Genomic DNA, 25,555 nt, shown 5'->3' on the forward strand with positions numbered 1-25,555 from the left:
GGGAAAACTGTAACTGAATGACTGGCTGCCTTAAAGAAGAGATTGTCAGAATATATGTTGACTGCCTGAACTAAGGGCAGAGGTGAGAAAAATAAATCCAGAGCTCCCCTAATAACCAAAAAGATAAAAGATTAAGATGAAGAAGGAAAACCGTGGTCATAATATCACAGGTGGATAGTACAACTGAGAACCAGGTTGGATATAGAACATTCAGAGGGGAATTGAAAAGGCAACTTAGAGAAGTGACGTTAGGATCTCTGCTGTTCCTAATATATATAAATGACCCAGCATAAAGGGTGAAATTGCAAAATTTACAGACAACATAATCCTTGGCAAATATCGTGAACTGTGAGGAGGATAGTTGAGAACTTCAAAAGGATATTGGTGAATGGGCGGACAAATGGCAGATGAAATTTAATGCATGATTCATTTTGAATGCAGAGTGGCAATATAAAACAAAGCACAATTCTAAAGTGGATGCAGGAGTAAAAGGGTCTCGATGTAGATGTACATAAATCATTGAAGGTGGCAGGACTAGTTAAGAGAGCAAGTACAGAGCTTACAGCGTTCCAAGCTCTATTAATGGGAACAAAGGATACAAAGCAAAGACATTGTGTAAAACTTGTATAAAACACTATTTCAGTCTCAATTGGAGTATTGCATCCAGTTCTGGAAGCTACACTTTAGGGCGGATGTGAAGCCATTAGAGAGAGCTTCATGTAACTTCAGTTACATACATAGATTGGAGAACATGGGACTGCTTTCTTTGGAGAAACTGTTCCAATTAGTAGAAGGATCAAGAACCAGAGGGGACAGATTGAGGTAATTGGCAAAAGAAACAATGGATACATGAGGAAAATTTCTTTCACTCTGAGTGTTCAGGATCTGGAATGCATTGCCTGAGAGTTTGGCAGAGGTGCATTCAAAAGGGAATTGAGATGTTATCTGAAAAGTAAGAGTGTGCGGGACTACAGGAACCAATTGAGGGAGTCAGAAAGGTAAATTGCTCCTTCAGCGAGCTAGCACAGACACAATAGGCCAAATAGCCTTCTCCTGTGGTACAACCATTCTGTCAGCTTTCAAGGCTGCAGTTACTTCAAATGCATTGCACTTATTGTACTTTATCATTTTTTAAATTCATTCATGGGACATGGGCATTGCTGGCTGGCCAGCATTTATTGCCTGTCCCTAATTGCCCTTGAGAAGGTGGTGATGACCTGCCTTCTTGAATCACTGCAGACTACGTGCTGTGGGTTGAGCCACAATGCCATTAGGGAGGGTGTTTCAGGTTTTTGACCCACCGACTGTGAAGGAACAACAATATATTTCCAAGTCAGGATGTTGAGTAGCTTGGAGGGAAATTTGCAAGTGGTGGTGTTCCCATTTATCTGATGTCCTTTTTCTTCTAGATGGAAGTGGTCATGGATTTGGAAGGTGCTGCCTAAGGATTTTTGGTGAATTGCTGCAATGCATCTAGTCGATAGTATGTACTGCTGCTGCTGAGTGTCGGTAGTGGAGGGATTGAATGGTTATAGATGTGGTGCCAATCAAGCAGACTGCTTTGTCTTGGATGTTATCAAGCTTCTTGAATGTTGTTGGAGCTGCACCCATCCAGCAAGGGGTGGGGGGGTGGTATTCCATCACACTCCTGACTTGTGCATTGTAGATGGTGGATAGGTTCTGGAGAATCAGGAGGTGAGTTACTTGCTGCAGTATTCCTTACCTCTGACCTGCTGTTGTAACCATTGTTAACGTAGTGAGTCCAGTTGAGTTTCTGGTCAATGGTAACCCCCAGGATGTTGACAGTGGGGGATTCAGTGATGGTTACACCATTGAATGTTAAGGGGCAGTGGTTAGAGTGTCTCTTATTGGTGATGGTCATTGCTTGGCATTTGTGTGGCATGAATGTTATTTGCCACTTGACAGCAAAACCTGGATATTATCCAGAACCTGTTGCATTTGAACATGCGCTGCTTCAGTATCTGAGGAGTCACAAATGGTTCTGAACATTGCACAATCATTGGTGAACATCCCCACTTACGACCTTATGATGTATAGAAGGTCATTGATGAAGCAGCTGAAGGTGGTTGGGCCTAGGATACTACATTGAGGGACTCCTGCAGAGATGTCCTGGAGCTGAAATGACTGACCCTCCACAACTACAACCATCTTCCTATGTGCCAGGTGTGACTCCAACCAGCAGGGAGTTTGCCCCCTGATACCCATTGATTCCAGTTTTGTTCGGGCTCCTTGATGTCACATTCAGTCGAATGTAGCCTTGATGTCGAGGGCTGTCACTCTCACCTCACCTCTGGAATTCAGCTCTTTTGTCCATGTTTGAACCAAGGCTGTAATGTGGTCAGAAACTGAGTGACCCTGGGAAAGGGGAGAGTGGTAGTGGTGGTGACGGTGGCAGTGGCTGGGAACGGGCTGGAGACTGGCATCTGAGATGCTGGGGACCAGTGTAGGAGGCCGAGATGGGTTATCCACTTTGGCACTTCTGGCTGAAGATTGCTACGTATGCTTCAGCCTTATCTTTTGCACTGACATGCTGGGCTCCTCCATCATTAAGGATGGAGATATTTGTGGAGCCTCCTCCTCCAGTGAGTTGTTTAATTGTCCACCATCATTCCCAACTGGATATGAAAGGACTGCAGAGCTTAGATCTGATCTGTTGGTTGTGGGATCGCTTAGCTCTGTTTTTGACATTTAGCATGCAAGTAGTCCTGTTTGGTGGCTGCTCCACGTTGATACCTCATTTTCAGGTATGTCTGGTGCTGCTCCTGGGATGCCCTCCTGCACTCCTCATTGAACAAGGGTTGATCCCCTGGCTTGATGGTAATGGTTGAGTGGGGTATACCAGGCCATGATATTGCACATTGTGCTGGAGTACAATTTGGCTGTTGTTGATGGCCCACAGTGCCTCATAGGTGCCCAGTCGAGTTGCTAGATTGGTTTGAAGTCTGTCCCATTTAACACAGTGATAGTGCCACACAACACGATGGAGGTTATTCTCAATGTCAAGGTGGGACTTCATCTCCACAAGGACTGTGTGGTGGTCACTCCTACCAATATTGTCATGGACAGATGCATCTACAGCCAGTGGATTGGTAAAGATGAGGTCAAGTATGTTATTTCTTCTTGTTGGTTCCTTCACCGCCTGCTGCTGACCCAGTCTAGCAGATATATCCTTTCGGACCTGACCAGATCGATCAGTAATGCTGCTGCCGAGCCACCCTTGGTGGTGGACATTGAAATCCCCCATCCACAGTACATTTTGCATCCTTGTCACCGTCAGTGCTTCCTCCAAGTGTTGTTCAACACGGAGGAACACTGATTCATTAGCCGAAGAAAGACGGTACATGGTAACCAGTAAGAGGTTTCCTTGCCAATTTTTAATGCGAAGCCATGAGACTTTGTGGGGTCTGAGTCGTTGTTAAGGACTCCCAGGGCAACTCCCTCCTGACTGTTCGCCACTATGCCACCACCACTGCTGGGTCTGTCCTGCAGGTGGCACAGACATATCCAGGGATGGTAATGGTGGTGTCTGGGGTGTCATCTGTAAGGTATGATTCCATCACAATGACTATGTCAGGCTATTGTTCAACTAGTCTGTGACACAGCTCTCCCAATTTTGGCGCTAATCCCCAGATGTTAGTAAGGAGAACTTTGCAGGGTTGACAGGGCTGTTTGTTTTAGCACTTTCTTTTCTGGTGCCTAGGTCGATGCCGGGTGGTCCGTCCGGTTTCGTTTCTTTGCTGACACTTTGTAACGATTGTTGCAACTGAGTGGCTTGCTAGGCCATTTCAGAGGGCAGTTGAGAGTCAACCACATTGCTTTGGCTCTGGAGTCACATGTAGGCCAGACCAGGTAAGGATGGCAGATTTCTTTCCCTAAAGGACATTAATGAACCAGATAGGTTTTTCTGACAATTGTCAATAGTTTCAGGATCATCAGTAGACTCTCAATTCCAGATTTTTTTTATTGAATTCAAATTCACCATCTGCTGTGACAGGATTCAAACCTGGGTCCCCAGAACATTATCTGGGTTTCTGGATTAATAGTCAAGCGATAATACAACTAGGCTATCGCCTCCCGATATAAAGCAATTTTTAATTCATTTCAAAACCTTTTCACATGTATTTACATGGCATTAATGATTGTACAAACTCATAAAAGCAATGTGAAAAAACTAAAGTAGTTTAAGGAAATCTTAAGAACTTGTAAAAATTCACCACAGCAGTATAGACTACGGGACCTCAAAAGGTGTTTCTCAACACTCCAACACCTTAAAACTCCCCTTATGGCTGCCATTTACTAATGTGGTGTCCTGCAGCTGGGAAAGGAAGTCCCTAAAGTACCAGCATAAAAAAGTAAGTTGTAGTTTAAATCATATTAAGTGGTGGACACCCAGCCTCATCACTAATTAAAAGATCAGGAGTTAACTTCTAATTGCGCTGTAGGTACAGTGTAGGATTGGCCAAGAAATACAGTGTAGGGTCAGTCTGAGTGCCCTTTTAATTGTCTAATAAGTCTTAATTTCTGCCAAACAACTTCACTGGTACTGATAATTGATGTTTACAAATGTAGAGTCACATTCCTTCAAATTTTAATTGTTTTTTAAGAGTTTTTTTTTAAATGTACCATTTTGTGTATTTTTCAATTAAATTTGTCCTTCCCTTTTATTTTGCTTTCTGTTCCTGAATGACTCTAAAGCAGGAAAGGCGTAACAGTTAATAAATTACAGTGCTTATTTAATACTTCTGTGTTGACACACAATACCTAAAAGGGTGGTTAGAGTATGTTTTAAAGTGTTTAGTTTATTTATCAGTATCACAAGTAGGTGGCAGAGTAGCACAGTGGTTAGCACTGCTACTTCACAGCACCAGGGACTTGGGTTTGATTCTGGGTTTGGGTCACTGTCTGTGTGGAGTTTGCACGTTCTTCCCCTGCCTGCATGGGTTTTCCCTGATTGCTCTGGTTTCCTCCCACATTCTGAAAGATGCGCTGATTAGGTGCATTGACCTGAACAGGCACCGGACTGTGGTGACTAGGGGAATTTCACAGTAACTTCATTGCAGCGTTCATGTAAGTCTACCTGTGACAAATACGTTAACACTGCAATGAAGTTACTATGAAAATCCCTTAGTTGCCACACTCCTGTTTGGGTGCACTAAGACAAGGTTTATCATGACCAATGCACCTAACCAGCACATCTTTTGGACTGTGGGAGGGAACCGGAGTACCAAGAGGAAACCCACACAGACACAGGGAGAACTTGCAAACTCCACACAGACGGTAACCCAAGCCAGGAATCGGACTCGGGTCCCTGGCACTGTGAGGCAGCAGTGCTGACCACTGTGCCACCGAACCATAACTTAACACGTGGAATAGTTGTGGCAAAGATCATTGATGGATTTAAAGGGAAACTAGGTAAGTGCTTTAGAGGAATAGAGAATATTCTGAAAAATTGAGATGAACTAGAGTGGGAGAAGGTTTTGTAGAACGTAAAGACAGTCATAGCGCAGTTGAACTATATGGACTGTTTCTGTGTTATAATTTCTATCAAGTTCTAAGTAATTCCCAATGAACGTTGTTCATCTGCAATGTTGATGGGGAGATGCTTTGTGCCAGCAGCTCAGATTAGAATTCCACCTCCTTTCAGAGCATTCTGAAATTGATTTTGGGTTGAAGCGCAGGGACAGTTGGGGCACACATCAAAGCAGTGACTGAAATTGTTCAGAGAACGGTTTTGTCAGCAGTTGCTCCTGCTTCTGACTAAAAACAAATTAATGACTTGCAGTGCCAGCAGACTACGTTCCTCACTGACAGTACAGATACAAAACATTCCCTGTGATGTTTTCCTTTTTCAAGTCAGTGGCATGTTTTATATGTTGTTTCTTTACTAATAACTGTAGATAAATGCTACCACCTTCTGGTTACATCTCAAAGTACATAAATACATTTGAATTTCACAAAGAGGAAAAACTGAATGCAGATTCCCACATTCCTATTTGTGTTTCTCTAACATGGTGCACTGAGGCATTAAGCTGAAAAAGATTTGTATTCTACATGACAAAACATTAAAATAAGCCCATTAAACATTATTTAGTTTTGTCCTTGAGACAAAGGTACTGTTTTTGATGCTTCCATGCCCATCTGAGACAGTTTGCCTTGAAAGCAGAATTTTAATAAGTCATTCACAATTTAAGATATTTAGTGGTCAGCTATGAGTAAAGGAACAAAACTCATTTGAACTTGATCCATGAGAAAATTATAATTGAGCAGATTTCAAGAACATTTCATAATGGCAGTACGAGCCATTTACATGATGTGAGGTAGTCATTTGTTGGTCAAATGAGAAAACTTGAAGCACACTGGTAAACCAATTAAATTATTCCAACAATCCAGCAATTTTTTTGTGTTTTTCATTTAAACTTTTCCTGTGCTAGTTCACAATTAGCCAGGTTGGTGAATTGAAACATGATGTGTTGAGATTTGTGCTTATTAGCCTAGATTTTTTCGATTATGGAGGCTTTCCTTCATTGTGTAAATGGCATATGTTGCCGTTGAGTTGGATGTTCTGCCCCGGAACACGGCATCTACTATTTTCACAGGAATGGGAAAAGGAGCCAGGTTGGGATTTGCACATGCACGGTTGCAGTGGGAGCTGCTGATTGATACGGCAGCTACATCCACTCATGTCTGATTTTGGTGACCAAGGTATGTGAAACGTGCTCAGGTCAGCCCTGGTAGGAGCTCTTTGGCGAGATGGGATACCCTTTTGGAGAGGTAGGATATCCCTTTGGATATGATCCTGAGAACATAGTGGGGAGGTCAGGTGCCCCTTGGGAGAGATAAATTATGTCTTAGGATTGTTACATGTAGGCATGAATATACATAAAATATGCATAAACGCATTAACTGTCAAGCTGATTAGAACTATAAAAATTGCCAAATGAACTGTCAAAAGCAACTTTCAAGCTGTCAATGCATTTAAAGGTCATGCACTTTAAACCTTTGCAAATGTTGGGAATGTTTAAAAAAAATCATTACTTGTTACTTCACTCTGTTGACATAAGCCTGAGAGCTATCATTTTTTAATCAATTATTAATGATGAATGGTTTTACAATCTTCCAATATGCCTTCCAATTCAGTTTGATTGATAGCTGCGAGTGTTTATAAATGCTTTGAAGTGAAACTATGAATTCCGATGTTTGTTTCTATAAGAAATTAAGCACTTGGATGAAGTGTTTGCATTTATAAGGAATGAAGGAATGTAAATGCCTTTAATTGTTATGTGTAAAAATATAAAGCCTGTAAAAGACACTCCGAACTTTGATCTCATCATGGGTCTGCTCATGGTGGATACTGGGTGGGATAGTATGGTAGTTGTAAGAGTATAGATGATGAATGTGGGGCATGGGTTGGATTGAGTCAGTGTAGGAGATATAAAGGGTCATGTGAGGTCGGTAGAGGGGCACAGGTTCACATGGAGGTTATGGGGAGTCAGGAGATTCGGTAGAGGGCATGAGTTAACATGGATGGGGCATGATGATTGTGTATAGGGGGTTGAGGGCTAAAGGTTTTATTTTTAAATCTTGGGCACAGTTCCGGAACACAGAGGCAGGCATTCTGCCCAGCCTTCTGCATTCATTCCAAGAGTGGCAGGCCTGATTCCCAGAGAACCCTGCTACTCCATTCTGAAAACCTCAACTTCTAGGCACTTCCTCTCATCCGAGAATTTTCCAAATTCTGTAGACCAGATCCGGCAGCAAACATCTAGGTCATAATCTCATGGCAGCCACTGAGGTACCATAACCTCTATAAGTACCTCTGGTTGTTGGCACATTCTGCTCCAATTTTACCTTTGAAGGATACTCCTGATCAAAAGTAATTAAATAATATTGGGGATTCTATGATGCACTCTATACTTAAAATCAGTGAATTCCTCATTTTATTTAAGTATTTATCCCCAGCGGCAAAGTCCAACATGGTAGTTGTCTTGGAATGTTTCGCACATTTGGCAGTGATGGAAAGTTGACTGCTGGTTGGGCACTCTGTTTGATTTTCCTTTGCATTCAAGTCAGTGGATTAGAAATTTTGGCTGGGTTTATAATAGGTAGTAAATATGTTCTGATTTAGCCTGATTTGCCTCTGCTAACCAAGTACCCCAAGGACTTGCACTTCCCTTTGTCCTACAACCTCCTACTGCCCCACAACCTTCCAAAATATCGGTGCTCATCTAATTCGGACCTCTTGCACATCCTGAAATTTAGTCACTCCACCCATTCAGCTGCCATGGCCCAAAATTCTGAAATTTGCTCTCTGAACCACTCTATCTCTCCTCTTTAAGATTCTCCTTAAAACTTGTTCTAGTCTCTCCTTCGATGGCTTAGTGTTGCGTGTCTTTGATAATGCTCCTGTGAAGCTCTGTGGAGCAATTTACAGTGTCAAAGATGCTATATGAACACAAGCGGTTATTGTTGTTGGTTTGTGAGTTGCGTAGACCAATGAGCAACTGAAAGGGATGCTCCTGTCATACATCTGTGAGAATCATAAATATAAGATAGTTATAGGTAAAGTCACTAAGGAATTCAAGAAAAATGTCTTTACCAGAGAGTGGTTTGCATGTGGCACTCATATAGCATGGATGCTTTTAAACAAAATCTAGGTAAATTCAGGGCAGAGAAAGAATAGAAAGATATGCTAATTGAGTTAGACAAAGAAGCTGGTAGAAGGGTTATATGAAGCATAAACATTGGCAAGAGCAATTTAGTCAAATGATCAATTTCTGTGCTGTACATTGTAGTTCAATATACACGTACTTTCCAGTACCTAACCAAATTCATGCAAGAGTTAACAAGCTATTTGACTACAGGGTCAGGGGTTGATATTGCATCAAGCCTAATTCTACATACACACATAACTTCATCAGAAATCAGTCAGCCTCTCTTGTGATCAGCATTCTAAATCCACATCATCAATACTAGAACTATTAGCATTCATATTGTTTCTAGCTGCACTGGAAGTAACAGAATTAACAATTTGGGGTTTTTACTCCAATTCTTTTCCAAGCAGCAAGCACCACTCCTTTGGTGAACCTGTAAGTTGTAATGTACCTTTCTGTGCCTAGTACCTGGGTAACTAGAACAAGTTCAAGGGTCAAGTGGAAACCCGTGTGATTGTAATACAGCTACCTAGTTACATCATAGTTACATTGCCTTTGGAAAACAAAATAAATAAATCTAATATAAATTGCAGAACACAATAATAAAAATGCAAGAGTACACCAGGAAAATGTATTTTGAGTAATAGTCAAAACATAGGTATTCCTGTTTTGAATATAGAGTGGTCGTTCATTGAAACTGAGCATAAAACAGGAACTAAAACAAAGTACCTCACTACCCTACAACAGTCAGCTGTTGCTCCAGCGGATAGCTTCAAAAGACCATTGAACTGAGGTAGCAAAATTATTTTTAGATCCTACTCTCTTGACATGAATCAGGTGGTTAGACTATCTATCTGCATGGAACTCATGAACCTTGTTAACCTGCAGTATTTCTCAAGCTGATGAGATGTTCTCCTGGACCAAACAGATCCTGGGAATTTATCCTTGTATGGCTCCTGCTGTAGGTTGACATGTTATACACTCAGTTTCTTTTTATTGTTATCGTTTCCTACAGGTGGCAGCTGCTATGAATATGTTTGGTTGGCTGGTGCATGGACAGGATCATACCGAGAAGTGTGGTGTCAGAGGTCAGATGGAATAAATGTCACAGGTAATGAAGGAGTTTTATTTCCTGCATGCATTGGGAAGATGGAGTCATTGTCAATGCTTTCCTGGGGGGTTACTATGAATTGTTTCTTTCCTCTTCCAGACTTTAAATATACATCAGTGTATACAAGATACAAACAGAATTTGGTTACAGAGAGATTTAAAAGACTGAGGTGTTTTCTATTCAAATGCAGAAAATTTAGAGGAGTGAAAAATTATATGAATGTTTTTTATTTATTCATTCAAGAGTTGTGGGTATCACTGGCTGGGCCATCATTTATTGCCTATCCCTAATTTCCATTGAGAAGGTGGTGTGAGGTACACCCAAAGCGTTTGCAGTATGTAACATTTTGACCCAGCAACATGTGAAGAAACAATGATATAATTCTAAGTCAGATTGGTTTGTGACTTGGTAGAGAGTTGCAGATGGTGGTGTTCCCATGTATCTGCTGCCCTTGACTTTCTAGACAGTAGAGGTTGTGGGGTTGGAAGATGCTATTGAAAGAGCCATGATGGGTTGCTGCAGGGCATCATGTATTTGGCACATGCTGCTGCAACAGTACATTGGTAGTAGAGGGAGAGAATGTTTAAGGTGCAGATGAGGTGCCAATCAAGCAGACTGCTTTGTCCCAGATGTTGTCAAACCTTTTGTGTGTTGTTGGAGTCACACTCCCCCAGGCAATTAGACAGCATTCTATCACACTCCTGGCATGTGCCTTATAGACGAGTCCAGTTCAGTTTCCAGTCAATAGTAATCCTCCACCCACCCCCCTAACTCCCCAAAATGCTGATAGTGAACATAAGATCATAAGAAATAGGAGCAGGAGTAGGCCATCTAGCCCTTCGAGCCTGCCCCACCATTCAATAAGATCATGGCTGATCTGTCGTGGCTCAGTTCCACATTCCCGCCCTCTCCCCATAACCCTTAATCCCCTCTCTTATCAAAAACCCATCAACCCGCGTCTTAAAAATATTTAGCGAGGCAGCCTCCACCACTTCAACGGGCAGAGAATTCCAGAGATTCACCACCCTTTGAGTGAAGAAGTTCTTCCTCAACTCCGTTCTAAACCGCCCCCCCCCCTTTATCTTGAGGCTGTGCCCCCTAGTCCTACTGTCTTTTTTGAGCGGGAAGAGTCTCTCCACTTCTATCCTATCCATCCCATTCATCATCTTATACATCTCAATGAGATCTCCCCTCATTCTTCTAAACTCTAACGAGTACAAGCCTAGTTTATTCAGCCTCTCCTCATAGCTCAACCCCCTCAACTCCGGCATCAGCCTAGTAAACCTCCTCTGCACTCCCTCCAAGGCCAAAATATCCTTGCGTAAGTATGGCGCCCAAAACTGCACACAGTACTCCAGCTGCGGCCTCACCAATGCCCTATACAGCTGCAGCAAGACCTCCCTACTTTTATATTCAATCCCCCTCACTATGAAGGCCAGAGATAATGATGCCATCAAATATCATGGTCGATGGTTGGATCATTTCTTGTTGGAAATTGTCATTGCCTGGCATTTGTGTGGTGTGAGTGTTACTTACCACTTGTCTGTCCAAGTCTTGCTGCATTTGAATATGGATTGCTTCAGCATCTGAGGAGTCACAGAATGTGCTGAACATTGTGCAATCATTAGCGAACATCCCCATTTCTGACCTTATTGCGGAGGGAAGGTCATTAATGAAGCAGCTGATGGTGATTGGGTCGAGGACACTACACTGAAGAGCTCCTGTAGAGATGTTTTGGGACTGAAGATCGACCTCCAACAACCACAACCTTTTTGTGGGACATGACTCCAACCAGCAAATGGTTTTCTCCCAATTCCTATTGACTCTAGCCTTGCTGGCCAGCTCAATCGCTGGCTGCCCGGGACCCTCGCACCTCTGCCCCTCCAGTCCCCCCAGCCCCCCCTCCCCACGGCCCACAAGTATTCCCAGGCCAGCCCCAATCACCCCCTGACCCAGAGCACTGCAATTTCCAGAGCCCTCTGCCCTGATCGCTGGTCTCCCTCCAGTCCCAACTGATCCCCCTGCAGAGTGACAGCAGGAACCCCCCACCCCCACTGATCACCCACAAGAGGTTCTGCTTCCATGGCCCCACCCCCAATAAGCCCCACCCCCTTGGCACTGCCCAATGCCCGGTGGGCAGTGCCAAGGTGCTCCCCAGGGGGTGGGCACTTTGCCCCTTGGACAGAGACAGAGGGCACGGCTGGCACAGCCAGGGTCCCCATGCCCGGGGGCACCACCCTCACTGCCCGACAACATGCGCAGTCCCGATTGCTCCCCCTTCACTCTGGTGGGCTCTCCCGCTACTTCCCCGCAAATGAGGAGCTACTCTAAACCTCACTGGAGTGAAATACTCCTGGCGGGGTAGGAAATGCTATTGGGCCTGGAGAATGCCATGCCGGGTCCGATAATGATATTTAAATAAGATTAAAAACCGCTTTAAATCATTTATCTATCTTCCTGATGGTTTCCAGCATGGTCCCGACTGCGCTTGCTCTCCAGCTGTGGGAAACGCGCATGCGCGAGTCCTACAAGATGGCCGACACACACATCTCCCAACCCGATGCCCCCAAAAAAACCTGTGCGTTGGGATGGGAGAACCGGGCTCATGATTCAATGCCGTAAAATTTTCACAGTAATCTGCACTTGGTAAAGGTGAGTACTGAGTTGACATGTTCCAGTGTGGAGGGTGCTTTTACTTAGTTGCATTCATGTGTGTAAGAGTCAGCTTCCCAGAACAAGCCTCTACCTTGTGTGTTAAGCTGGGAGAGAAGATCAGAAGCTGTGGGTCCATCTAAGAGCCAAGTGTGCCAAGGCGAGGCATGCATAAGATGTCGCACCCAATAACATAAGTTTAAGGCAATGTGAGCATACCAATGGGTTTGTACAAGTGTCTTTTGTTGTTTTTTCAATATCACACCTTTAGTTATCAGTTAAGGTTGTCAAACTTGAATGTTATTTTTGTTCCACTTCTTAAATGTCAGAAAGATATGTTACTATTCTGCCTACAAACCTGAGTGTCTGGTGTATTTGCTGGGTGTTTTCCTCATCAGAGCCTGGTGAAAGACATTTGGGGCAGCAAACTTCATCACAGAGGCAGTGATGCAACACTGGGCTTATGGCATGGTTATGCATGAGGTGTTTGGGAAGAAGGCAGTGATTTTGGTCTCAGACAGAAGGCAAGTCTTGGGAGCCTAGCTGAAGGAACACTGTATCAAGGCCTCCCTGGTAACCCTGCATCCCTGAAGATTCCTCATGCTTGGCTCCTCATTCTCACTTTGTACCTGCCTGGACTCCCCATCTGAATCATCGTTTGGATTCCTCCTCTGAGGGAAGTGCAACTGCCTCAGTGTCCTCCTGGTCCAATGGCTCCCCCTTTGAAGTGCAAGATTATGCAGAGCACAGCAGGCAATGACATGAGCAACACTCACTCTGGAGGATATTGCAGAGTACTGTTGGAGCAGTCCAGGCCTCAGAACCTAATTCTCAGCAGACATATTATTCTCTCCACCGTTGCCCTTGTGGACACATGGCAGCAATTGTATCTATCCTCTGCTTCTATTCCTAGGCACCTGTATGATATCATCAGCTACCCTTTCAAGTGATACCCCTTCACCCTGCAACCATCCATAAAGGAAGGTCATGCTGCAAGCATACTTGGCACCTGTAAGTGTTTCAGTATGTAGGCATTGTGGAAGTTACCTGGGTACTTTAGTCAAACCTGTAGAATCTGGGTCTTGTGGTTGCACACGATTTGAACATTCATGGAGTGAAACTCCTTCCTATTGACAAAGGCACCCAGCTGGCCAGTTGATGGCCACATGGGATTAATTATGACCATTGCGTCAGTCACCAGCTTGATGCAGCTATGCACAGCTAACTGGGAGACTCCACAAAGATTACTCACTGACCCTGGATAGATCCAGAGGCATAAAAGTGAAGGGTTATATTGACCTTCCGAGCTGCGGGCTTTGGGTGTCCACCAATTACTTTGGGGGCTACCTCCAGCCCAATCATCTGGCAAATGGACATGACTTTCCCTTGAAAGCCAGAACGTCCTTTGATATAGGGTCTTGGTCATTTTGAGGTGGTTGGATAGCTGCCTGTACACCCTGGCAGTTGGATAGCAGTGTTTTCTGTGAGTGCCTTCTCCTTGCCCTCCTTTCCAGCCCTGAACGTCTAATGCCTGTATCTTTACTCTGAGGTGAAGCCTGCAACTATCTGGCCTCCTGTCTCTGTGGCCTCTGTCTTCCTTTTCAGAGGAGGTACTCTGTGCTGGATAGAAAAGACCCATCAGCAGAGATTCAAATGGGTTGAACCATGCAATTTGGGTGCCAAAGTTTTGGAAATGTCACAAGACTGAAATGTTCTGGAAAATCCAGACAATAGACACAAACCTCAAAAAAAAGCAATGAAAATGTTTGCAAAATTCTAGTCTAAACCCACACCAAACTTTCAAAAGCTTTTACCAACTCAGCCTGCCTTTGTTCCTGCTTCTTTTTATCCCTTGGGTGACATTAGCAAAAGTGAACTGGCCGTCTGGCTGTGTTGTCCTTGCACTGACCTGGAAATCACATGGGCAAAGTAAAATCTAGGTTTATTAGTGTTTAAATCATTTAATTTGCCACCTTAATTGTTGGCGGGAACGCATCCAACTCACACCCTCTGATTGAAATATCACGCAAGTGTGCAATGACTCCTTGCAGGATTGTACACACTTCCAGGTTAGGCATACATCTGAATTTTGGATATAAAATTCTGGCCTAGATTTTTTGCCCATGTTTGGACCAATGCTGTAATGAAATGAAGAGCTGATTGTCCCTGACAGAAAAAAGCTTAATGTCAGTGAGCAGTTTATTGCTGAGCAGCTGCTACTTGAGAGCACTGTTGACAACTCCTTCCATCACTTTGCTAATGATTGAGAGTAGAGTGATGGGGCAGTAATTGAACAGGTTGGATTTCTCCTGCTTTTTGCAGACAGGACATACCTGGACAATTTTTCACATTGCTGGGTAGATGCCAGTGTTGCAGCGGTGCTAGGGGTGCAGCAAGTTCTGGAGCACAAGTCCCAGCACTGTTACCAGAATATTGTCAGGATCCAAAGACTTTGCAAAATCCAGTGCCTTCAGCTGTTTCTTGATATCACGTGGAGTGAATCTAATTGGCTAAAGACTTGCATCTGTAATGCTGAGGACCTCCAGAAGAAGCCAAGATGAATCATCCACTTGGCTTTTGTTGTGATGGTTTCAGCCTTATCTTTTTACTTTGGTATACTGGGCTCCACATCATTGAGGATGGACGTATTTATGGAGCCTTCTCCTCCAATGAGTTGTTTAATTACCCATCTCCATTGTGGCAGGACTACAGAGTATAGATCTGATCCGTTGGTCATGGGATAGTTTAGCTCTGTTTATCAGCTGCTTCTGCTGTTTGACACACAAGTAGTTCTGTGTTGTAGCTTCATCAGATTGGCATTTATTTTTAAGGAGGCCAGAACTGTAGGAGGTATTGGGCTGTAGTTGCAATACCTCAAGGTCTGCTGCCCAGTTCAATGTTGGGTGATCCTTCCAGTCTCATTCTTGTTTATAGATATTGGAGTGGGTTGATACAACTGAGTGGCTTGCTAGGCTAATTTAGAGTCAACCACATTCCTGTGGATCTGGAGATCAGGTAAGGGTGGAAAATTTCCTTCCCTAAAGGACATTAATAAACCAAATAGGTTTTACATCAGTCGATAATAGTTTCATGGTCACTATTAGATTATCTGTTAATTCCAGATTTATTAATTAAACATAAATTCCACATGTTCCCAGAGCATTAGTGTAGGCATCAGATTACTTGTCCAGTGACATTATCACAAGTCACCATCTCCCCTAAGTGAAAAGCAAAACAAGGTGTAGCCAAGGGTTTACATTTTTTAATAAATTTTTGAGTCAGGAATTAAGGGATAAAAATGTAAAATCATCACCAAAGTTATGAAATGAATTTATCTGGTGATTGGATAACATGATAGAGACCTAATGAGATTGCAGAAGGGATTAGTTCATCAATAATGAAATATTTTCAATAGACAGCATGTTTTCGGAATTATTTTCTAAGAAGTTAAACCTTTTGACCTGTAATTTTCCATTCTTTCATTACAAACATTCAATTAGTGATGCAATGAAATTCCTGTTCCCTTTTACTAGCAACAAAGGGTTTTATTTTTTAATGCTCATCTCGAGTTAACACTGGCAATGGCAATGAAACCTGACGCTCAACATCAGACACTCATCACTGTCCCAAAATTACAGAGCAAGTCTGTTGTTTGTTATTGCTAAATATAACTGCTTGTCTTGTAGGTGGCTGTTCTGCAGTGAACCAACCTTATGCCGACAGATCGTGTAACCCACCATGCACTAAACCTCACACATACTGCACTGATGTAAGTGTTAGCTGCTTGCTGACAACAGTATAGAATTCCTTCATTTACTATGTTCTATCATTTTAAATGTTGTGATGTTTCACGTAACATGTTTCATTGTTAAATATTATTTTCATTCAATTTGGATAAATGACTGTATGAAATGCTTAAATGTATGGACAGTACAGTGGTTAGCACTGCTGCCTCACAGTGCCACGGACCTAGGTTCAATTCCCAACTTGGGTCACTGTCTGTGTGGAGTCTGCACATTCTCCCTGTGTCTGCATGGGTCTCCTCCAGGTGCTCTGGTTTCCTCTCACAGTCTAAGAGACATGTGGTTAGGTGCATGGCCATGCTAAATTCTCCCTCAGTGTATCTGAACATGCAGTGAAGTGTGGTGACTAAGGGATTTCACAGTAACTTCATTGCAGTGTTAATGTCAGCCTACTTGTGAATAATAAATAAACTTTAACTTTATTTGTTTTTTTTATGTGTAGTCTGCAGTGTGTGCCTGTGAGGAAGGTTACACGGAGGTGGTAACAACTGACAATTTTCTGGACCAGTGTACCATGATTCCAGTGTTAGAAATCCCTTCAGTGGAGGAAAATAAAGCTGATGTGAAGACAAGTCGAGCCATCAACCCAACCCAAACCTCCGACAACAAACAAGGGCACTCAGGACGGATGTGGTTCTTACAGCCCTTTGGAGCAGGTCAGATAAAAAGTTGGGCTTAAAAATCTCAGTCCTCTATTTATTTAAACAGACCTCTAAATCCTTGACTGATGTCTGAGTTTTATATTTCCCAAACCAGGGACATGTGTTAAATGTTAAATATAATTCAGATTGCTCCATGAGCAAATAGATAAATATGACTCAAACACTTCTTAGGTGATTCAAAGTTTCCCTGGTAAGTGATTTTCAAACATTTAGCATCTTATTTTCAAAGTGAAGCAACTACACAAATTGAATTAGGTGGTAGCAATGCTATGGAATTATAACACTGTTTAATTATGTTCTGTTGGAAACTTCTGAGTTTTGAACAGTAACATTCTTGATGCTCTCATGACAATAATGCTCACAACTACATTTCCTCATGCTGCTACTAACTCTAAGATAGATACTTTCACTTTATTGGCGGATACTGAACTCCCTGGCTTTGAGAATATTGGCCCAGATTTTGTGGTAGTGAAAATGTCAGCGTTCGCAGTTGTTGCTCCTCTGAAACTGACAGCAATTTCTGGAATCCACACATGTCCAGTTAAGTGCAGAAATCCCAAAGTTGCTGTCAATGATTCATACTTTTCCATAGCGTATGCTGTTAAAGTCCCTGCAGACAAGAATCAATTCAAAATCATTGAACTGATGATGAATTCTGCTTTTATGTTTTAATATTGTTGTAAAGGTTATACCTTGTTAATGAGATGTAACTGGGTTTTTAACAGCATATTATGTCTTAATTATTGCAGAGCCTCTCACGTTCTAGAAAAATAATTTTATATTCATGTGATGTCAATTCTTTTCCATTGTGATAGAATTTTGTCGCTTTTGATTTATTTTTTAAAGTTCGACATTTCTAATGTACACATTCCAGTCTTTATTTTGCTTTCTGTAAAATTTATAAAAAATGAAGGACAAACAGTGCATTTTATTACTTGGTTCACTTTCTGTGAGAATTTTTCAAAGTAATTGGCTACTTTCCCTGGATGATTGTTTCTGAGTGCCTGGAGATTTCTGCCTCCAGGCACCCAGAAACAATGAACCAGATTGAAATTAATGTCAGGAAAGATAAAATCCATGTGACAGGGATAACTAGGTCTTTATGGGAAGTTTTCTTCAAGATCCATGGCAATGCTGTGACTTCACTCCTGGCTACAAAATCTGGGCTAATACCTTTACGTCCCTGCTTGAAATTCTTCACGATTTTATTGGTAGAGTTAATGGTTATTTACTATATAACTAGTGTGTATGATCAAGGTGTTAGTCGGGATATGACAGCAATTTACAAGTGTGACTGCCAGAGAGAAAGAAACAGTTTAATAAATAAAACTGAATGCTGGAAATCTGAAATTGAAACACAAAATGCTGGAAATGCACAACAGATCAGTTAACATCTGTAAAAAAAAGGTTAAATTATCAGCTGCGTATCTTCGATTCTGACAAAGAGTCTATGCCAAAATAATTTATATATATATATGTTTGCTATATAGAATTCAGTATTGAAGAGAGATCTGAGAGGAAATGATAAACAGAAGTACAAGTCTCTGATTGCACCCTGACAGCACTAAGAACTTCAAGATTATAAAAACCAGCATTGAGGCAAAACAATTCTGACCATAAATTATTATTTTTAACTTACTTGAGTGCTGAGTTGTATGTGTTGTAAGTAAGCACTAACATCAACTGCATTAAGAGAACAGTTTTTTGATCAGGGAACACTTGCTCAGAAAAGCAGCAGCTTTGACTGAAGCCATTCATTATTCACGAGCAGTTTTTTAAATGCCCATATAGAATAATTTCCTTCTCATTAGTTCAGGGTATCAGGCAACAATGTATGCATATTAATGACTGTATTTCCTATTTTCATTGGCCATTTTTTGGAAGGACAGTACAGTAATGTAAGCCTTTAAATGTCATTACAGTTTGAACGTATTACAATGTTTACACTGATGACAGAATACCAATTGGAATGTATAAAATTCCATTGTGTATTGTGTGCATGCATGCATATGCATTTGCATGTGTCCGTGTGTGTGCATGCTTATGCATGCATATGCCCTTAGGTCTATGTCTGCATGTATACACATGTCTGTGTGTGTGATTGTGTGCGCATGCATGTGTGTCCATCATATAAACAAGTGAATGCAGCTACTAACTGGTTGTGTTGTACTAGATATATAACTTATTATTATTTAATTGTCAGTTCATACCTGAAGTAGTTACTGTGGATACTTGAATTGTGGCATGAACTAGAGAAAGTTCAGCTGAATATAGTTACATGTGTGTACACAAGGTATCCAAATCAAATAGAACCAGGTGGTGATTGGATTAGCTAATTTACAGAAAACTGATCTATGTGGTTTTGCTAATTGAGCTATACATTTTTTGCCCTCTTATTAATTTATGGCACTGGCTAGGCCAGCATTTATTACCCAATCCTGCTTGTGGTGATCAGTCTTCTTGAACTGCTGCAGTCTCTGTTGTGTAAGTACATCCACAGTGCTGTTAGGGAGGGAGTTCCAAGATTTTCCATGCATGCAGTTCATGGAGGTTGCTAGATCATAATTGAGAGCCAGAATACTGGCCGACTTCCTGTAAACAAATAGTCCTGAAGTCAGTTGTATTGCCCTCCCACATCTCCAGATCAAATTGGTAAACACTAATTACATTGAATGGGGATGGCACATGGACTACTTTTGTTCTGTGTAACTCAGCAGCTCACCAAATAAACAATAGGGGCCAAGAAAGAGCCTGTGATAAATACATTTTACAAAGTAGATCTACCATGCCACAGTTGCAAGTACCAACCAGATTTTTCAGCCTATATATTTGGACATTATCAATTAGCTACCTTTTTATGTCATCCAACATTTTCCAACCTTTCATTTCATAATTAGAATTTTGAATTAACTACAGTTTTAAAAAAAGCCATTACATGAAAGTCCTGACGACAAAATCTTTTGAACTTAATGTGCATGCCAGAGAGTTTTTGAAAAGGAAAATTAGAAATGTTATTTGGTGTGGACTGTAGACTTTTTGGCATGTATTTCATTGCCTATATGCCATTAACATATTTTAGACTCCACGTCAGTACAGAAGAACATTAAATGTTCCTTAAATTCAAGTACAAGATTATATGTTATGGTTTGTGCAGTTGACTAGAAACCTGTTTATTTCCAGTTCACCTGCTGCAAAGCCATGAATTTGTAATTTTTTTTTCCAATAGCTTCACTATAATCCATTGAGATCTATAATGGCCTGTTTGCTCCATTTCCCCATGCACCACAACACCTTGTCAAAGCTCCAATGATTATTTGGACTAGCCTTCACAGTCATTTACTCTAATTGCCTCCTCCATCTCTGACTTCAGCTAACCCTAGCCTTTTGCCATTTATTTTAATTTACTCCAGATCACTGTGATCTCTGCTGTCAAACCTATTGAGGTTTCTTAGCCAATCTATCACAACTGTCCATAGCTTGTTCTCAGTCGCTGAAATTTACACTCTGGTACAATGTGACCACTTCCCTACCCTAAGCCTATTAACCTCCTTCATCAAACTCAGCATCAATGTACACACTTCTTAATCTGCTGCTGTCTCCATTCCTGCTTGAGACGAGCTCTAGGCTACTGCAGTTGTTCCTCATTACAATCTACTACTCACATATTGTTATGTGTGACAATAGTTAACCCTGAAAGAACATAGGTATTTTTCAGAAGAAGAAAAAATGAGCGTTAGAAACAGCAAATCTGTCGCTTTTCATTTGATCATAGTAATCCACCTTCTCAACATAATCCTTTCTCTGTCCTGAAGCATCTAGAATACTGTTGTGAGTTTGCAGGACTTCCTTATCTCACTGATAGACAATAGTAAAGATCAGCCAGATAATAGCTACTTTATTTTGCTCTCCATTGTAGTTCATCCCCGCATTCAGTGAGAGGATAAGGAATCTCTCTATTGCAGTGTGACTATATTAAATTGGCTGTCTGTGCTCAGAATTGTTCCGATTGAAATTCACTTGAAATATTATTCATTAAACCTTCAAAGTCTTATTAATTCCATCTTTAAACACATGCAAAAGAACAGAATGTGAAGTTTTCTCTTACATGAAGATACAACTTAACTTTTTAATTCTAGTGCAGTATTATTCATTCAACGCTTCAATTCCAATTAATGTGAGATGACCTTGTGTCATTATATCAGAATTACATGGTAACCTTTTCATGTGTTCTAGCCTCTCTTGCAATTGTTCATATTTGCGCTACAATTTCTGATACCCTGGAGGTCTTTCATGAACCAAATACTGATACAGATCATAATAAAGCTCTTAAAAAGTGAACTACTCTAATATTATGTAGGTATGCAAAGGGACAGATGATATATACAAATAAAGCATTTAAGGTCACATACCTCTTGATCAATATATTTTGCATAACTTTATCTTAAAGTAAGTTTCCTTGTTACAATCTGCAAATAATTTTGACAGATCACATTAACTTAAGAAAGAGCAGAGAAAATTACAGCAGAGGAACAGGTCCTTCAGCCCTCCAAGTCTGCACCAACCATGCTGCCCGACTGAACTAAAACCCACTACCCTTCCGGGGACCGTATCCTTCTATTCCCATCCTATTCGTATATTTGTCCAGACACCCCTTAGAAGTCACCATTGTATCTGCTTCCACTACCTCCCTCGGCAGCGAGTTCCAGGCACCCATCCCCTCTGTGTAAAACAAACTTGCCTCGTACATCTCCTTTAAACCTTGTCCCTCGCACCTTGATGTCCTCTAGAATTTGAGTCTTCCACCTTGGGAAAAAAGCTTCTGACTAGCCACTCTGTCCATGCCCCTCATAACCTTGTAGACTTCTATCAGGTCGCCCCTCAACCTCCATCATTCCAGTGAGAACAAACCAAGTTTCTCTAACCCTCTATACCAGGCAACATCCTGGTAAATCTTTTCTGTACCTCTCCAAAGCCTCATCATCTTTCTGGTAGTGTGGCGACCAGAATTGAACACTATATGCCAAGTGCGGCCTAACTAAGGTTCTATAAAGCTGCAACATGTCTTGCCAGTTTTTAAAGGCAAGCATGCCGTACGCCTTCTTGACTACCTTCTTCACCACCTTCTTCACCTGCTTTGCCACTTTCAGTGACCTGTGTACCTGTACACACAGATCTCTCTGCCTATCAATACTCTTAAGAGTTCTGCCATTTACTGTGTATTTCCTATCTGTATTAGACCTTCCAAAATGCATAACTTCATATTTGTCCAGATTAAACGCCATCTGCCCAAGCCTCCAACCAAACTATATCCTGCTGGATACTATTATGCTTCTCATCACTATCCGCAAATCTACCAACCTTTGTGTCGTCCACAAACTTACCAATCAAATCAGTTAGATTTTCCTCCAAAATCATTTACATATATTACAAACAGCAAAGGTCCCAGCACTGATTCCTGAAGAACACCACTGGTCACAGCCCTCCATTCAGAAGCACACCTTTCCACTGCTTAAGTTTGTCTTCTATGACCGAACCATTTTGCATTTTGTGGAGAACTAAAATCTATAAGTTGGATTTTTACATATTCTAATTATGTGTTTGTTAGGAGATGTAAAAGAAAACACTTCACACAATCTTGCATGCACTGAAAGAAAAATAGCCATGTCAACCTCAAAGAATGCTACTATACTGATCTCTATTGGAAGCTAAATGAAATGCTAATAAGTTCATGTCTGTGAATGAACAGGAAGTGCAGGAAATACTCAATGATCACCCAGCATTCACAAAGAAAGAAATAGCATTAAATGGTAGGAGATTTAATTGATTTTACCTGCTAGGAGCAAGCAGACCCCACTAATGCATTGGCAAGCTCCTAGGCCATTAGTGAGCCTAATTTACAGGCCTGGTCCAGCGCGGAATGCTAGAGAAGAGATTTCAGGAGCAGGTAAGTCGGAACCCTGACCTGACAGGTCCAATCCAGGGACTCGGGATGATAGGGAAGGGATATTGAAGGTTCAAGACTTTGGGAGCAGAAGCCTTCTTGGGAGAGATCAGAAGCTTTGGTGGAGATAGCCCTGGGGGTTGATTGCTGACAAGGCCACCCTGGAGCTACCAGGTTTATGAGGCTCTGGAAATCTAACTCTCTGGAATTGAATTAGAAATGTTGAATCAAAATGAGCTCTACTGTTTTAATGCATTCTTAGAAAATGGGCATCACTGGCAAAGCCAGCATTTATAGCCCATCCTGACTTTCCTGTGAGAAAGTGGTGAATCACTACAGTTCATCTGGTGGAGGAACTCCCACAGTCCTATTACAGAGAAAGTTCAGCCAAGGTGGCATTTGAGTTGATGACATGTGGTAGTACTACCATGAATCTACTGCCGTTGTCTTTCTCAGTGGTGGTGGTCACAGTTTGAAAGTTGCTGCCAAAAGAAGTTTAAATTGCTGGAGTGCATCACCACAGACTGTCAATCAGGATTAGACTCTGTCAACATTGCTCTCAGAATCAATGGACTACTTGGGGTGCATTCAATAGGTGGAATTTTACCAGCACGTCTGCCCAAGTTTCACACGATCCTGCCCGAGGCCAATGGAGAATGCCATTCTCGGAGCCAAGCCCACCCTCGGAATCGGGGCTGGCATGCCAGTAAAATTCCAGCCAATGTGAAGAGAAATCAAAATAAACATAGGTGGTTGGAAGATGATAGAAATCCATTGAGCTGACAGCTGAATCTTTTACAAGGCTGCGCACGTTGAATTTCAAGTGCAATGGAGAGGGTTTCAATGATTTGTGCTTGCTGGGAAGTCTCAGCATATATTGTGTGCATATATTGGGGCTGGCTGATTGGAACCCATCCCTCCCCAGTGAAATTGACATCTCCTTTCTGTCAGAGGACTTCAAAGAGAGCTACTCTGACCTGAGCTTCTGACAGGGAGAAAGGAAAATCTCTGCAACAGAATGGAGTGCTGCAATCATTTAAAATCCTGCCTGGTGACAGGGCGGTATGGAGGTTAAAGTGGCCTGGCCACTTCAGAAATTTTCCCAGCTTACAGACAGGAAAGCAGATATCGATCACAGGATCTGTCTGAAATCACCCAGTAAGAAGTCTCACAACACCAGGTTAAAGTCCAACAGGTTTATTTGGTAGCACATGACACAAGCTATCAAATAAACCTGTTGGACTTTAACCTGGTGTTGTGAGACTTCTTATTGTGCTTACCCCAATCCAACACCGGCATCTCTACATCATCAAATCACCCAGCCAGGGCAATCTTAAAGTCTGCCAAGCCTTGAAGTGCAGTCCAGCCACAACACCCCCTTCCCGCGGAGAATAGCGAGTTCAACACCTAGTTCGAAGACCGTGCCCGTCCAACCACCAGGAACCTTTAGGAAACCTTCCTATGCAGTTTGGCAGCAGCGAAGGGATGAAAGGCTACTGGACCTTCCTCCTTGAGCACCCCCAGGCCAGTGTGTCAGCGCCAGGTGGCAGTGCACTGTTAGCACTGCCAAAGCACATGGCCTGATGGGAGACTGAGTAGGTGGTCTGAGGGGAAGAAAAGGGCTGATTGGTGGGGGAAGGGAATCAGATCAGCCTTGTGCCTGTGTGGTGAGGGGGTAGCCCGTTATTTGTGGGTGGGGGGAGAGGATGCCCCTCTTGGGTGAGATGTTCATCAGTGTAGGGGCCACCATTTACGTTTTGTAGGAGAGGTGTGCCCGTTTCCAAGCTTGGAGACCGGGCTGCCATTTTAAAATGGCAGCGCGGTCTCGGAACAGCAGGCTGGCTGGCAGGTTGTCTGCTATGAATAAATTAGCAGCGGAAAGCCCTCCAGACCTCCTGCTGGCATGGGCACTTAGGTCCAATTCAGAAAGCTCCTGGTCTATGAATCTATGATCTTCTCACACAAGTGCAAAAAGTTGGAGGAATAATGGGTAATCAAGCACAGAGACTGGGAAAAGGAACAAAAGGGATGGTTTATGATGAGATGAAAGATAGGAGTGGTGAAATAACTAAAGGTAATGATCCTGCCATGCTCATTTATCCCTCCTCTAAAACCATCTCTTGTTTCTTTATTTGTTCCAATACCAATTGCTTTTGCCTTGTGTCATTGCCCCTTATGTGATTTAGCCTTCCACACTATCACAGACTTTTTTCTCTACTTCCCCCCTTTCCCTATCTCTGTACTTGTGTAAAATCAATTTAATCTCTAATGAAAGGTCATGAAAACATAGAAAAGTTACAGGCAAAGTCTGTGCCATTGACCAGAAGCTTTGGGGGAAGATTATCTGCTCCTGTTTTGGGGGGAGCAGGATTGGTGCTGGGAGCAGGAAATCCTGCAGGAATCCCAAAATGTGGTTTATGCCACATTTGGATTTCCCATTTTGATTGTCCCCAGTCCCCGTTAAATGTCGGGATTTCCATCTGAAAGCATTTAAAATAATTATCAGAACTTTACAGCTGCTAGCCGCCCACCTTATTCGATTGTTCATTCACATTGTCTGAGGGCAAGCTGACGTGGATCACAACATACTCCCCCACAGCTTGGGGAGCAGAACCTGCCAGAGACACACAGGTGAGGACGTCCCCCAGCAAGAAGAGGGCCATGTCTGGATAGTACCCTGCCACTACCCCTCGACACTGACCACTGCCAGGGCT

The 25,555-nt window shown here is 42.3% G+C and overlaps 1 protein-coding gene across 1 annotated transcript in view; it reads left to right on the forward strand.

Moving 5' to 3' along the window:
* Positions 1 to 25,555, forward strand: part of LOC145355412 (thrombospondin type-1 domain-containing protein 7A-like) — a 429,239-nt gene that overhangs the window by 398,505 nt on the left and 5,179 nt on the right. Inside the window, exons 24-26 of the mRNA XM_080207485.1 lie at positions 9,688 to 9,783; positions 16,122 to 16,204; positions 16,681 to 16,894. Of these exons, the coding sequence (XP_080063611.1) occupies positions 9,688 to 9,783; positions 16,122 to 16,204; positions 16,681 to 16,894 (393 nt within the window). The remainder of the gene's footprint in view (positions 1 to 9,687; positions 9,784 to 16,121; positions 16,205 to 16,680; positions 16,895 to 25,555) is intronic.

The sequence above is a fragment of the Carcharhinus amblyrhynchos genome, chromosome 2 (assembly GCF_965287045.1).
Source record: "Carcharhinus amblyrhynchos chromosome 2, sCarAmb.v2.hapA, whole genome shotgun sequence".
In the NCBI taxonomy this organism is placed as follows: Eukaryota; Metazoa; Chordata; class Chondrichthyes; order Carcharhiniformes; family Carcharhinidae; genus Carcharhinus; species Carcharhinus amblyrhynchos.